This window comes from Hyaena hyaena, unplaced genomic scaffold, assembly GCF_003009895.1.
Source record: "Hyaena hyaena isolate Hyena2069 unplaced genomic scaffold, ASM300989v1 scaffold_599, whole genome shotgun sequence".
Classification (NCBI taxonomy): domain Eukaryota; kingdom Metazoa; phylum Chordata; class Mammalia; order Carnivora; family Hyaenidae; genus Hyaena; species Hyaena hyaena.
Window position 1 is genome coordinate 1,034,491 of NW_024081230.1, and position 16,767 is coordinate 1,051,257.

General features: G+C 35.4%; 1 protein-coding gene across 8 annotated transcripts in view; it reads right to left on the minus strand.

Moving 5' to 3' along the window:
- The window catches only part of RALGAPA1 (Ral GTPase activating protein catalytic subunit alpha 1), a 259,277-nt gene that overhangs the window by 207,215 nt on the left and 35,295 nt on the right, over window positions 1-16,767 (minus strand). For all 8 annotated transcript variants that reach the window (XM_039257004.1, XM_039257003.1, XM_039256998.1 and 5 more), the window contains exons 2-4: window positions 9,045-9,155; window positions 8,181-8,230; window positions 4,616-4,673 (exon numbers count right to left, since the gene is read on the minus strand). In XM_039257004.1, the coding sequence (XP_039112935.1) occupies window positions 4,616-4,673; window positions 8,181-8,230; window positions 9,045-9,155 (219 nt within the window). The remainder of the gene's footprint in view (window positions 1-4,615; window positions 4,674-8,180; window positions 8,231-9,044; window positions 9,156-16,767) is intronic.

Genomic DNA, 16,767 nt, shown 5'->3' on the forward strand with positions numbered 1-16,767 from the left:
TTTATGTATCTTCTCAAGTTAGGTATTTTTTGAAATATTATTAATCCTGACAATGAGACAGCCTAATGATCTTGTGGAGATTTAAGGCTACAGTCTTTAGGAGATATAATGCTCAGGTTATGATCTCACGGTCCATGAGTTTGAGCCCCGCATCAGGCTCTGTGCTGACAGCTCAGAGCCTGGAGCCTGCTTCAGATTCTGTGTCTCCCTCTCTCTCCCTCTCTCTTTCTCTGCCCCCTCCCCTGCTCATGCTCTGTCTCTCTCTCTTTCTCAAAAATAAACATCAAAAAAACTTTTTTTAAAGTTTCTTCATAAACAACCTTCAGAGATATTTTTATGATTATGAAACACAAAAACGATTTCACTATTTCACTGAGTACCTTATCATGTGCTTTATTACCAATTCACGTCTCTTCTCTGATATAAAATCTATTCAAATATGTTGTCGATTTTAAAAATTGATGTCTTATCAAGTTGTAAAAGTTCTTTATGTATAATGCATACATCATATCTAGACTCACACTTTATCTTAAAAGTTTAATTTAAATGTCTTTACTATTTAGTTTTTTGTCTTTTTGTACTACTGAATCAATATCCTTCCTAGATATTCAGAGTTCCTTTAATTTCTGGAACTACTGTTGGGATGGCTTATAGTTTCAAAACCTCACAAAAGATTCCTGCCCCCCTTTTTAAGATAAAACACATTTTACTCATCTAATCATCAGTTAACAGACATTGGGTTATTTTAGGGGTACCTGGGTGGCTCAGTCAGGGAGTGTCAGACTTCGGATCAGGCCATGATCTCACAATTCCTCAGTTCAAACCACGCGTCAGACTTTGTGCCGAGAGCTCAGAGCCTGGAGCCTGCTTCAGACTCTGTGTCTCCCTCTCTTTGCCCCTCCCTCACTCAAGCTGTCTCTCTCTCTCTCTCTCTTAAAATAAACGTTAAAAATAAACAGACATTGGGTTATTTCTACTTTTTGACTATTATGAAAAATACTATGAATAGTAGAATGTAAGTTTCTATGCAGACATATGCTTTCCTTTCTCTTGAGCATCTATCTGGGAATGGAAATGCTAGGTCATGTAGTAACTCTATGTTTAATATTTTGAAGAATGCCAGACTTTTTCAAAGTAGCTGCATCATTTTACATTTCTGCCAACAATGTTCGAGTGTTCCAATTTCTCCACAGCTTCACCAACACTGTTATCTTTCTGCTTATAGTCATTCTTAGAGATGTAAAATGATATCCCCTTTTAGTTGTGATTTGGATTTCCCTGATGACATTGATGCTACACATCTTTTTTTTTTTAATCTAATTTTATTTAAAACCATTAGTGCAGTAATAGTTTCAGGAGTAGAATTTAGTGATTCATCACTAACATATAACACCCAGTGTTCATCCCACTAAGTGCCCTCCTTAATGCCCATCACCCATTTAACCCATTTCCCCCTAGCACCTCCCCTCCAGCAACCCTCAGTTTGTTCTCTGTATTTAAGAGTCTCTTATGGTTTGCCTCCCTCTTTTATCTGCTTTTTCCTTCCCTTCCCTATGTTCATCTGTTTTGTTTCTTAAATTCCACATAAGTGAAATTATATATTTGTCTTTCTCTGACTTATTTCACTTAGCATAATACATTCTATTTCCACCCACATTGTTGCAAAGGGCAAGATTTCATTCTTTGGGTCACCAAGTAATATTCCTCTGTGTGTGTGTGTGTGTGTGTGTGTGTGTGTGTGTGTGTGTACGCACGTGCACATGTGTGCCACATCTTCTTTATCCATCCATAAATTAATGGATATTTTGGCTCTTTCCATAATTTGGCTACTGCTGACAGTTCTGCTATAAACATAGGAGTGCATTTGCCCCTCTGAATCAACATTTTTGTATCCTTTGGATAAATACCTAGCAGTGCAATTGCTGGGTTGTAGGTAGCTCTATTTTTAATTTTTTGAGGAACCTGCATACTGTTCTCCAGAGTGGCTACACCAGTTTGCATTCCCACCAATACAAAATGGGAACGCTTTCTCCGCATCCTGACCAACATCCGTTGTTTCCTGCGTTATTAATTTTAGCCATTCTGATAGGTGTGAGGTAGTAACTCACTATGGTTTTCATTTGTATTTCCCTGATGATGAGTCATGTTGAACATCTTTTCATGCATCTGTTTATCATCTGGATAAGTTGTTCAGAAAAGTGTCTGTTCATGTCTCTTGCCCATTTCTTCACTGGCTTGTTTTTGGGTGTTGAGCTTGATAAGTTCTTTATAGATTTTGGATACTAACCCTTTCTGCCTTTTAGTTTTGTTGATTGTTTCCTTTGTTGTATAGAAGCTTTTTATCTTGATGAGGTGCCAATAGTTCATTTTTCCTTTTGTTTTCCTTGCCTCTAAAGACATGTCTAGTAAGAAGCTGCTGTGGTCAAAGAGATTGTTGCCTGTTTTCTCCTCCAGGAGTTTGATGGTTTCCTGTCTTATGTTTAGGTCTTTCATCCATTTTGAGTTTATTTTTATGCAGGGTGTAACAAAGTGGTCCAGCTTCATTCTTCTGTATCTCACTGTCCAGTTTCCCAGCACCATTCGTTGCACATTTTTTCATGTGCTTATTGGCCATGTGAATCTTTTTTTTTTTTTTTAAGTTTTTTTTTTTATCTTGGCACAGAGAGAGTGCACACGTGCATGGGGGGGGGGGGGGGGGGGGGGGGGAGAGAGAGAGAGAGAGAGAGAGAGAGAGAGAGAATCCCAAGCAGGCTGCACTATCAGTGCAGAGCCTGACATGGGGCTTGATCTCACGACTGTAACATCATGTCCTGAGATGAAATCATGAGCTGGATTCTCTACTGAGTAAGCCACCCAGCCTGCCTATTTGCTTGTTTTTGTCTTTGTTTTTTCAATTTTTTTGAACAATTTATTTTTGAGACAGAGTATGAGCTGGGGAGGGGCAGAGAAAGAGGGAGACACAGAATCTGAAACAAGCTCCAGGCTCTGAGCTGTCGGCAGAGCCCAATGTGAGGCTCGAACCCACAGACCGTGAGATCATGACCTGAGCCAAAGTCAGACGCCTAACCGACTGAGCCACCCAGGTACCCATTGTTGTTTTTTTTAAGTTTATTTACTTTGAGAGAGAAAGAGTACATGCATGCGCACACATAGGAGGGGAAGGGGGAGAGGAAGAAAGAGAATCCATGCAGTGCCCCGGCAGGACTTGTTAGATCATGACCTGAGCCAATACCAAGAGTCAGATGTTTAACCAACTGAGACACCCAGGCACCCACTGCTTGTTTTTAAACTGTGCCCAGAAGAGCTTTCACTTATTGTAACAGATTAAGAAATGTGGGGCCTAGGGGCACTTGGTTGGCTCAGTCAGCTAAGTGTCCAATTCTTGATTCAGCTCAGGTCATGATCTCATGGTTTGTGAGACTGAGCCCCATGTAGGACTCTGAGCAGAGAGCATGGAGCCTGCTTGGGAGTCTCTCCCTTCCTCTTCCTCTGCCCCATCCCTGCTCATGTATGCACATGTGTTCTCTCTCGTTCTCTCTCTCTCAAACTTAAAAAAGAGAGAGATGAAGGACTTTTTTAAAAAATGTTTATTCCCTTATTTTGGGAGAGAGTGAGAGAGCGCAAGTAGAGGAGGGGCAGACAGAGAGAGAGACAGAGAAGTCTAAGCACTGCACTGACAGTGCAGAGCCCAACAAGGGGCTCAAACTCACAAACCATGAGATCATGACCTGAGCTGAAATCAAGAGTCAGACGCTTAACTGACTGAGCCACCCAGGCACTCCTATGACTTTCTCTTTTAAGAGAAACAAATACAAGTTTTACAAATTAATATAAGGCTTCTATCATTCTACTTCAACAATGTAGATCTGGTGCCATCCACATATTACCCATGAAAGAAGGGTCATGAGAATCATTAAAATCAAATCTGACATCATTGAGACATCTGAACCAAAGCCAACAATAGCCTATTTAAGGTTCTGTTCCTTTATAATCACAGAGGGGGAGAATGTCTTAAAACAAGGGCTCAAGAGCCCTGTGGTGATACTGTTATTGTTCTAAGATCAGACTCCATGTCAGCAAGCACCTTGGCTTAGTTCCTCGTAACAGAAGGTCTGTGGCCTCCTCTGGCAATAATCCACTATCATGGATTTTCCTCCCCTTTTTTCTTTTCAGCTTCATTCCATGATCTGGAAAGTTCTACTCTAGTCCTTCAAGCAATAAGCTTAACTCCAGTTCCCCCACTAGTTTCTGTGACGCAACCTGCCAGCTGACATTGCTTGCTTTCAAACATGGAGCCCACGATTCCTACTCTATTTGGCACTTTACATTTCTCTTCCATTCTGATTCTGAGATGTTTACTTTACTGCTGAGCCCACTTTTATATTTTTGGTTTTACAGTTTTATCACCATTGCTAAAGTAAAGGAACAAAGAAATTTAATACGCCTTTTGACTGGTAATCTTTATCTATGTTTTTACCTTATACTCCCAGCAAGTAAAGTCCAGTATTCTTTATATTGTTTTTACTAAACAATAAACTATAAATTCATTTCAAATAATGACCAACCCATTAAAGAGCATTATCATTTATGTCAAATACATATTTAAATTACTTACCAATACTATGAAACTGCCATCGTTGATGAATTCTTTCTGGAAGAAGTTGTAAAATTTTCTAAAAATCAGTACGAATAAAACAAAAGAAAAAAATGAAAAGCAAGTAATGAGTCCACATTCTGTGCAATGTGAAAAATTAAACAAAGAGCTTATGATAAGCCTTTAAGAGTTTCTGATGTAAAAGATAGCATCACAAACACAAAACAGTATTTGAACTAATCTGACAGTACTTGTACTGTTTCAGCACTGGTATACTGATCAATATTTGAAAACACCAAAAAAGAACCAACAAGCTATACTAAACCTAGAATAAGACATTAATGAAATTTACCTTTTACAATGATGTGAAAAGTAAATATATTTCTCCTTAGTGATTAAATACTAACTCTAACATATTTCAAAATGATTATTTACTATTCTTAGAATTTCTCTATTATGGATATTAGTGATAGGTTTTAAATTCTTTCAGATATTAGTATTAGTGACATTTTGTCGCTGTGTAGTTCTTCCTCCTATTTTTATAAAAGTAGGGAAAATATTTGAACTCCATAAAAATAAAATCAAATATATGTACTGAATTGATTTATGTGACCCCAAAAGTATTATATGTTATGATGGTTGTAGGTATAACAATATTTAAAAATTCACAATCCCTACATTTAAGCCAACACAGGCTTCTATCAATTCAGAATAAATACTTTTTACATCTAATTCAAAATTTTACCTTTAATTCCCTTTGCCAATTTCTTGTGTGAATTATTTTAGTTCAACAGCTGCCTTACTATGCTGCTAAACTATGCTCTCAGTACTCATCCACTTGCTGAATGGGTTTTGTGTGTGTTTGTTGCTATTGCTGCTCTTATTATTATTTTTACTTAGAAATGCCACTAAATATTCATAAAGGCCAAACCACTAGACACTTTATATAATGATATCTCATTAAACCTCACAACCATCCTAAAAAAAGAGTTTATTAATCTCATTTGAAAAATGAGAACATGGGCTAAGTAATGTGCTTAAGTTAGAAAGTGGAATTAATTCCAGGGGTGCCTGCCTGGCTTAGCTGGTTAAACACCAGCCTTCAGCTCAGGTCATGATCTCATGGTTCGTGAATTCAGCACAGCCTGCTTCAGATTCTGTGTCTCCCTCTCTCTCTCTGCCCCTCCCTGGCTTGTGCTCTGTCTCTGTTTCTCTCTCTCTCAAAAATAATTAAATGTTAAAAAAAAAAAAAACTTTTTTAAATAAATAAGTTAAAAAAAGAAAAAAAGAAAGTGGAACTAATTCCAATCTTGATATACCTAATTCTAAAACGTGTACTTTTACACCAATCTGCCCAAAAGATAGTATGCATGTTTTACATCTCTATCTTCCATTTAATATGATCTTCTTTAGTCCATCTCATATGAGGGGATGATGATAAATTATAAAGTTCTTCACAGATAATTGCTAGTCCCACATGAGATACACAAACTTCTTTGCCTTTGCCTTTCTCATATCTAGCCAACAACTGTATAATTATATTTACTTTGGTGTGGAAAGAGATATAACTATAAGTTGAAAAGTTTATAAACTACTAAAAAGCATTCCTAAATTATGACTACTAAACTTTAGATCTGACCCCTTACAAAATGTAAATAAGCATGTCTTTTTTAAATTTTTTAACATTTATTCATTTTTGAGAGACAAAGAGAGACAGACCATGAGTGGGGCAGAGAGAGAAAGGGAGATACAGAATCCAAAGCAGGTTCCAGGCTCTGAGTTGTCGGCACAGAGCCTGACACTCATAAACTATGAAATCATGACTTGAGCTGAAGTCAGACAGTTAACCAACTGAACCACCCAGGTGCCCTTATTTTTGCTATAATCTTAACCATATTCTTTATCTGTTTTCTTTGGATTTTAATTTGATCTTCTTTTTGTAGTTTCTAAGTGGAAACTTAGGTAACTGATGTGATGTCATTTTTCCTTCTATCATATTAAGTTTACAACTATAAATTTCCCTCTGAATGCTTGGTTAGCTGCACTACCTAACTTTTGATATGTCTTTTCTATGAGCCATTGATTATTTGGAGTATGTTCAATAATTTCCATGTAGTTATGAATTTACAAAATTTCCTTGTTACTAATTTCCTCATTTAATTCCATATTGATTAGAGAACATAATCTAAATGATTTATGCTGATCCTTATATTCTTTCTCAAAACATCTATGTTTTAATATTCCCCTTGTAAATACTTCATGCAAACACCTGGCGAGACAAACACAAGCAAATTCCTAAAGGCTGATTACTGAAAATTAACTGCAGAACAGGTACCAATACCAGTTACTCGCATCTGGAACTCTTAAAAAAACTTTCTATTTTTCTAGTTGTGACTAAATCAATAGCTAAATCAACAGCTAAAAGAGATATCAGATTGTTCAAATTCTTCTAAACTATACCAAAGTACCCAAAATACAAAACAGTGAATTATTTTATTATCTTTAATTACCAACAGACAAAATAGCTCAAATTTTAGATACTGATTTCCCAATTCTTTACTGTCCTTCAAGTCACAAAATCGAAATCATGGCTTTCTCCAGATTTCTGAATTTTCAATAAAGATTAGAATACTCCTAGCACTGCTTGATTTGAAAGACAGAATGAAGAGGCAAGAAGATATTATAAAAGTGAGGGGGGGCACCTGGGTGGCTCAGTCAAGTTAAGCCTCTGACTTCTGCTCAGGTCATGATCTCACCATTCAGGAGTTTGAGCCCTGCCATCAGGCTCTGTGCAGACAGCTCAGAGCCTGGAGCCTGCTTTAGATCTGTGTCTCCCATTCTTTCTGCCCCTCCCCTGCTTGCACTCTCTTCTCGCTCACTCGCGCTCTCTCTCTCTCTTCCCCTCAAAAATAAATAATAATTTAAAAAAATAATACAAAATAAAACAAAAGTGAGGGGACCCTTGGGGTGCCCAAATGGCTCAGTTGTTTAGGCATCCAACTTCAGCTCAGGTCCTGATCTTGCAGTTCATGGATTCGAATGCTGTGTCAGGCTATGCGCTAACAGCCTGGAGTCTGAAGCCTGCTTCAGAGTCTGTGTGTCTCCCTCTCTCTCTCTGCCCCTCCCCCGTTGACACTCTCTCTCAAAAATAAATAAACATTAAAAATAATAATAAAAAATAAATAAAAGGGAACCCTAATTTTTATCAGGATGCCAAAAATAAAATATAAATTTTAGAGCATCAAATGGTTAATTCCTTCTATTTATTTAACAATAAAGAGTTGTTCCACCTCAATCCAAAGTTAAACAGAAAAATAATTTATAAAACAAGTATCTAACAGTATTACCAATTTTGTGGTATCAAATGCATAAAAACATAATTCTATTTCCACCTAAAAATAATACATGTATTTCAAAAAACAATTAAGAATGAAGTCAAGTATATTTTTACGTCAAAAAACATGATTCACTTTTTAGAAAGCATTGCAAATTCAGTCTTTTGCTACATGCTTTATAGTTTCAATATATTACTTTGCATATTCTAGGAATTATTTGAGGGGAAAATAGCTGATGGGCAGATACTCACCTCAAAAATAAAAAGTATAGCATCCAATTCCTCCCTCTGAGACTTGTGACCTAAAATATTTTTACAGAAAAATGTTAAACATTATCATTCTGTCCTGTTACAACCACTTAAAAAGCTTAAAATATTTCAAGCATTAAAGTATTTGTCAGTGACTCTTCAATAAAATGCTTAAAGCATGTTCTGTTCAATGTATAAACAATACTGTAGCATCTTTCTACTCTTTTTCAACAATTTAGATTCTACATATTTATATCTTAAAAAAATAATATATTGTGGAGAACTTAGAATAAATTCTGAAAGTGAAAGTATGAGAATGACTGCTCAATTTACACATGCACCTAAGGGCAAAGCAAAGAAGGTAAGGAAACAGGTAAATCAATCTGACCAGGGGTCGCCTGGGTAGCTCAGTCTGCTGAGCATCTGACGTCAGCTCAGGTCATGATCTTACGGTTCATGGGTTCGAGCCATAGATCAGGCTCTGTGCTGACAGCCAGCTCAGAGCCTGGAGCCTATTTCAGATTCTGTGTCTCCCTCTCTCTCTGACCTTCCCCTGCTCACGCTGTCTCTCTCTCTCTCTCTCTCAGAAATAAATAAAAAACATTAAAAAATTTTTTTTTCTAAATCAATCTGACCAGGGGAAAAGCAAATCTTCTAAGTCTTCTACAAAAGGAATGAAGATAGTACTACTAACCCAAAGTGTGAGAGACTGTCTAAAAAATGTTTTACAAAAAGAAGTGAAAGAACACTAAAATTCCAATGTCTGAGAGTCTATTTTTAAGTGAATATTTACGACAATTGTCTGAAACATCAACATAAGCCAGAACCAATTTTAACATCTTTTTCTTTTCAATTTTAAGATCTTACCTTTCTGTTTCAAACTAGCTTCGATAGTCACAAAATTCTCAAAGAACACATAATATATATGTGAAAAATGTTGGTCAAAAAACTGTTTTAGATCAATAGACTCTGCATTCTCTGAAAAGGAAAGGAAAACTGTTTTTAGTGAATACATATATGTTAAATCACATTCAGTTAATAGTCACAGTGGCAAGTTTCTTTCAAAAAAGTCAAAGAACTGCTCCTAAAATTCTATCCTATTAAAATATTTGAGATATGCATTGACTTGTATCCCTATTCTCACAATTTAGTTTTTAAAAATTTTAGTTTTAATTTTCAAAACAGGTCAAATCAGGTTATTATAATCTCAGAACGATATATTCAAAACTTATTTTGAATCTTTAGCTAAACCAAAAAAAGAAGTTTTAGTTTCAATTCATAGCTATGCTTCTCCCAACTTATCCCCAAGACAGTTTAAAATCAGTATTTCTAAGAGTAATTATACATCTTATCTAAAATACATTTATTCAGCAAATAGGTACCTAACAACAGGCTTTATAAATAGGCACTTAAGTATTACAAAGCTCAAATACTGATAATATTGCTCTAAAGGAATCTTCAGTATAGTCCAGGGCACACACGTAACTATGCACAATACAAAGTTACACACTGAAAGTGAAGTGACAAAATGGAATGGCAATTTAGAAACACAAAATTATTTTCAAAGCCAAAAGAGGGGTGAAAATAGGGAAAGAAGAAAAGCTTAACAGGACTGTATGAAAAGACTTTTAAAGACAGGCAAAACTTTGAACATGAAGTGGTGAGGTTTAATGAGAAGAGCAGTCTAGACATAAGCAAAGACAAACAAAATGAGGAAACTATGAAGCATGACAGGATACATAAAAATAATTCATTTTAGGGGCGCCTGGGTGGCTCAGTCAGTTAAGTATCTAACTTTGGCTCAGGTCATGATCTCGCGGTTCATGGGTTCAAGCCCCGCGTCGGGTTCTGTGCTGACAGCTCAGAGCTTGGAGCCTGTTTCAGATTCTCTGTGTGTGTCTCTCTCTACCCTCCTCCACTCATCCTCTGTCTCTCTCTGTCTCAAAAATAAATAAACTACTAAAAAAATTTAAAAATAATTCATTTCAGTTACAGCTTAGAATATTTTGATAAAAATAAAATTGAAAAACTAGCTTTGAAGTATCCAAAATCTATAAGGAACTCACCAAACTCCACACCTGAAAAACAAATAATCCAGTGAAGAAATGGGCAGAAGACATGAACAGACGCTTCTCCAAAGAGGATATCCAGATGGCCAACAGATGATTGCTGAAACAATCAGCATCACTGAAATGATGCTTAGTGTCCCTCATCATCAGGGAAATACAAATCAAAACCATAGAGATACCACGTCACGCCGGTCAGAGTGGCTAAAATGAACAAATCAGGAGACTATAGATGCTGGTGAAGATGTGGAGAAACGGGCACCCTCCTACACTGTTGGTGGGAATGTAAACTGGTGCAGTTCCTCTGGAAAACAGTGTGGAGGTTCCGCAAAAAATTAACATTAGAACTCCCCTATGACCCAGCAATAGCACTGCTAGGAATTTACCCAAGGGATACTGGAGTGCTGATGCATAGGGGCACATGGACCCCAATGTTCATAGCAGCACTTTCAACAACAGCCAAATCATGGAAAGAGCCTAAATGTCCATCCACTGACAAATGGATCAAGAAGATGTGGTTCATCTACACAATGGAATACTACATGGCAATGAGAAAGAATGAAAACTGGCCATGTGTAGCAATGTGGATGGAACTTGAGGGTGTTATGCTGAGCGAAATAAGTTAGGCAGAGAAAGACAGATACCATGTTTTCACTTATAAGTGGATCAGGAGTAACTTAACCGAGGATCATGGGGAAAGAGAAGGGGAAAAACAGTTGCGGGGAGGGAGGGAGGGAAACCATCAGAGACTCTTGAATGCTAAGAACAAACTGAGGGCTGATGGGGGTGAGGGAGAGGGGAAAGGGGGTAATGGGCATGGAGGAGGGCACTTGGGATGAGCGCTGGGTGTTATATGGAAACCAACTTGACAATAAACTACGAAAGAAAAAAAAAAACTAGCCTTGAAATATGTTTTAAAATGTCTTTAAGTCAAACTAGAGTGACTGAATTTATCATTCAAAGGAAGATATCTATGCAGATGTAAACTTATGCATTTTATTGTTTGGTTTATTTTCTGGGAGATTGAGAAGGTTGAAGAAAAAGGGGAATACATAATTTTTCCCTTAAGTATATGCTTCCCATTATTCAACTTTGCTTGCAAAAAAATTTTTTTTCATTTTATAATGAAAAATAAATTTGAAAAGGCAACTGGAAAAAAGTCAAAGATTTTTGAAGCTGTAAGATGAAGAATAAGCTACTAATCATTAACAAATCAAATTAAAGGTATAGATCAGTTAATTTATTGAAATGCTTTAAGGTGCAATATAAGATTTCAGAATAAAATTAAATGGTAACAACATACAGATACCATTTTAAACTCTTTCATGTATTAGCTTACGCTGTGAATAATCATAATTCTTTAGTGACTTCTCATCTATTGAATTTTCTAGGACTGTTACCCTATGCCCTGCACTCCCAAAAGAAGGGATTCTCTTCTTTTTTTGGATTCTCTACATTTCTATCTTATGGAAATCACTATGTTTTAAATGTTTTCTTGTCTTCTTTCCAGGACTAGTCCTATAGCTTCTTTAGAATACAAACTGTGTCTGCCTTAGTATTCCCAAAACCTAACACAGTACTCAACACATATGTACCCAGATGTGTTTTAATACTGATTAAAATAAGCTATTTTAATTTTATTATATTCATTTATTAGCTTGCAAATTTTTATATTAGAAAAGACTACATAACCTACTGACAGGCAAAACGCTGCTTCATCTAGATTGGATTTAGAACACCCAGATTCAACTCCTATCTGTAACAATACCTGTGTGACTTTTCACAAAACTAGAAAAAAATGGCTAATAAAAACTGAATGTGTCCTATATGCTAGACACCCCTTTAAGTCCTTTATGGAAATTAATTCCTATAATCCTCACAACAACACTATGAAATAAGTACTATTATTGTCTCTATTTTACAGATGAGAAAACAGACACAGAGACTTTAAGTAATTCAGCTAGCAGGAAGCAGAGATGTGATTTAAATCCTACAGAGCCTGGATCTAATGCCCATGCTCTTAACTTCTATGTTATTTAGCCTCCAGTGTAAAATATCTGTAAGAAAATTAGGAATGGAACACTAGTAATTTATTACCTGCATATAAGAGTCATCAAATACTAAACATATTTTATAAACTTTCAAAATAAAAACATATACAACTGAGAAAAACAGGAAAAGTATTCTATTTTAACCACACAATAGTCTAAAGTAACAAAGAACTATGAGATCAGAATAAAACAGGCTACTATAATTAGCTCTCCATTTCCTGAAATTAATGTTTCAAACACAACTAATGTTCCAGGGGAAAGAAAATGAGAGGACAATAACAAAGCAAAACAAAATAATAAAAACAAAAGCAAATATGGATCAATTCAAGATTTTATGAACTTATATAGGAGCCAAAACAGTTTCTCTTAACTTTTTTGTCATACAGCATGTTAGGACAACCTAGAAATTCCATACTTCCTGATAAAAGATACTGGATCAAAATTAGGCTTGTCTTTGAGTGTGTGTGTGTGTGTGTGTGTGTGTGTTTTGTTTTTCTGTTTATCTATTTGTAATGAACCAGTCAGCAAATAAAAACTCTTTTACAAAATATATTTGATCACCAATTCACAAAATTTACATGGTGGGGGAAAACAGGGTAAGAAATAAAAAAGAGGGAAGAGGGAGAGATTAAAGACACACAAACAGGCAGTGCCTGGGTGGCTCAGGCAGTTAAGTGACCAACTTTTGATTTCAGTTCAGGTCATAATCTCACATCATGAGATTGAGCCTCACGTCAGACTCTGCTCTGACAGTGTGGAGCCTGCTTGGGATGGTCTCTCACCCTCTCTCTCTGCCCCTCCTCCATTCATGCTCACACTCTCTTTCAAAAATAAATAAACTTTCAAAATACACACACAAACAGGCTAGATAAATTTAATTATTTATAAATTGTAAATAATACACCGTTAGGCTGTAAAAAGAGTAGGGGGTATAAGAGAAAGGGAGAAGAAATTGAGAAAAGGGAGAAAGAGAAAAAATGACACAGGGAGAAAAACGGAAAGGAATAAGAAGACAGAACTGAAGCTATTCCTCAGAACGCAACACAGAGAGTAACAAGATGGAAACTATAAAAATAAGGATAACAAAGTACCTGAAAAGTTCCAGGAAGAAAGAGAAAATGTAAACAATATTTTAAAAATTATATCTGGGAACGATTTAAAATTGGTGAAATATATAAGTAAATCTTAAGACGAAAAATGACATATTGAATCCCAAACAGGATAAACACAAATCTACACATGGACATATCCTAATACCAAAAACAGAGTGAAAATATTAAAACCAACAAAAGTTACCTACATAGGAGTATCAAAACTAACAATACACTTCTCATTAACCCAACAGAGGCAGAAAGACAATGCACTCTATACTGAAAGAACTAAGGGAAAATAATTGCCAATCTGAACTTCTATACTCAGCTAAAGTACTTCAAATAACATGAACACGAGGGGCGCCTGGGTGGCTCAGTTGGTTAAGCACCCAACTGTTGATCTCAGCACAGGCCAGGATCTCATGATTCATGAATTCGAGCCTGGCTTCGGGCTCCATGTTGACAATGTGGAGCCTGCTTGGGATTCCCTCCCTCTCTCTCTCTGTCCCTCTCATGCTCTCTCCCTCAAAATAAATGAACACATTAAAAAAAGAAAGAAAGAAAGAAAGAAAGAAAGAAAGAGAAAACTATTAACAACATGATCACATAAATGAAGAAAAGGCATTTTCTAACATCCTTACAGTTTAACACTCAAAAACTCTCACTCAAACTCAAAGAAATTCAAGAGATATATTCTGAAAGAGAAACTCACATTGGAAAGTGAGAAGCAAAAAGCAAAAATGAACAAAGACACTGCAAAATGTATGGGTAAATCTAAATGCAAAATGTATGGGTAAATCTAAATGAATATTGAATGTTGAAAAAAAACTACCAATGCAAAAGGTTACTAATTAGGAAAAGTAAAAGAATAGACATTAATGTCAAAGATGTAACAGAAATGTTAGAGAGATGATTTTAAGATCTTATTTTGGTAAGAGAATGACAGAAATACTGATGAACTCTAGACTTTAATATTAGTACACTACTGAAATGTTTGTAGTTACCACTAAAATTAATAACAGAATGCAAAACTTTTAACCATTAGGAGAGAAAATATAAAAAACTTATGCTAACAGAAGTGAGTATAGAAAAGTACCCCAAAATGATGAAAGGATAGACAGAAATATACAGTATTTACCCAAAAAAAGTTAATGAATTAAATGCTAATTAGGGGACAGTTATAATCACACTGCATTTTAAAACAACCACAAAAATTAAGCTATAAGGTATTTACTAAGAAAAGAAATGTAACCCAAAATGATTAAATGAATGAAACAAAATAGATCGGTTAGACACTGACCAAAATACCAATGTTGATTCCTTGGTTAGAATCAAAGTAAATATTAAGGCAAGCATTACTACAATTAAAAAGGATCACTGTATTTTAATAAAAGGCTGTACCAGCTTTAATTCCAAACTTGCATTAAGAGTTCCAAAATATAAAAAGCAAAGACTAACAAATTTCTAAAGAGAAAAAATCTAATAATTGCGTGGTAGATTTTATACAACCATTTCCTATTTAACAGACACAATTAGTACTTTACAAATAAAACCCTAAATCCAACAGAGATTAAATCTTTTCATGCAAAAATGAGATATTTACAAAAAATAAGGACACAAACTAAATTTAAAAAAGTACTAAGAATAACGTAGCACAAACTACACTCTCTGACCAAGAGGTAATAAAATTTAAGCATTAATAATGAAAGCTAATACCCATATAAAAGGAGAAGTGTGCTAGAAATGAATAAAGCTAAAAGTCCCAGGCACTAACACAGGCCACAAAGAGTGCCTATTCCCACGAACTAAACTAGATAAAATCATGTTTCATAGAGAAATTAGTCCTAGACTGACACTAGTTAACAGCCACCCAATATATCATAAAAGCAAGATACATAAGAATCAAATGGTTACCAAGTAAATAGCTAAATCCCAGAACAGGAAAAGAGCTCAAGAAAATTTTTAGGTATACAAAATATCCAGGACCCAACAAGGTAAAATTCACAGTGTCTTATATGTAATTGATCATTAGGCACGCTAAGCAGGAAAACCTAATTCATAATGAACAATCATTAAATCAAATTTAATGATTTTAACAGGTGCTAGAATGAACAGAAAAGGGCATTAAAATATATAAATATTAATATATATTAATATAAAATTAAAATACTCTAACTGTATTCCATATATCTAAGAAGTTGAGGATGGGGGCTATAAAAAAAGAAACATTCAAATCAAACTTCTATAGATAAAAAATACAATGTATATGGTGTAAACTAGGTAGAATTAAGCCACAGCATTAGAAACTATCCAAAATAAACACAGAGAAAAGATAATCCAAAAAATTGAAAAGCACATTAGTGAACTGTGAGACATCCGTTTCAAGTGGCCTAACATAAGAGTAACTGAACATTCCAAGGAGGAGAGGCAAAAAAATATATGGAGAAATAATGGCTGAAAATGTTGAAGCTTGATGCAAATCACGAATCCATATATGCATGAAGCTCAACAAACTCCAAAAACAAGAAACGTGAAAGAAAATCATCAAGGCACATAATAATTGCTCAAAACAGTGAGAAAAAGAAAATATTAAAAAAGCAGCTAGGAAAAAAAGATGGTACACAGTAACTAAAATAAAAATGACATCATATTTTTCATCAGAAATAATGCAAATAAAAACAATATATATCTTTAAAGCAATGAAAAATAACTGTCCGGCTGAATTCTATATCCAGTAAAAATATCTTTCAAAAACAAAGGCAAAAATAGGGGCGCCTGGGTGGCTTAGTCGGTTAAGCGTCCGACTTTCGCTTAGGTCATGATCTCACGGTTCGTGGGTTCGAGCCCCGCGTCGGGCTCTGTGCCGACTGCCAGCTCAGAGCCTGGAGCCTGTTTCAGTCTGTGACTCCCTCTCTCTCTGACCCTCCCCTGCTCACGCTGTCTCTCTCTCTCTCCTAGAAATAAAACATTAAAAAAAAAAAAAAGGCAAAAATAAAGGCATTTCCAGACATACAAAAGCTGAAAGAATTCATCAGCAGTAGGTCCAAACACTAGGAGAAATGCTAAAGAAAGTCAGGCAGAAAGAAATATTATCAGACAGAAATATGGATCTGAAAATAATGACAACAAGGTAAATGCCTAAGCTTGTTTCTTATTATTCCAAACTTATCCAAAGATAACTGTTCAAACAAAAACAGTAACAATGGGTTGTGGGGTTTATAACATACGTAAAAATAAAACACATGAAAATAAAAATATAAAGGTAGGAAAGAGAAAAATGAAAGTCCACTATTCTAACATTTTTAGTTAAGAAGTAGTGTTTTCACACTTGAAGGCAGACTTCAATACGTTAAAGATGGACACTATAAAAAGAGCAACTACT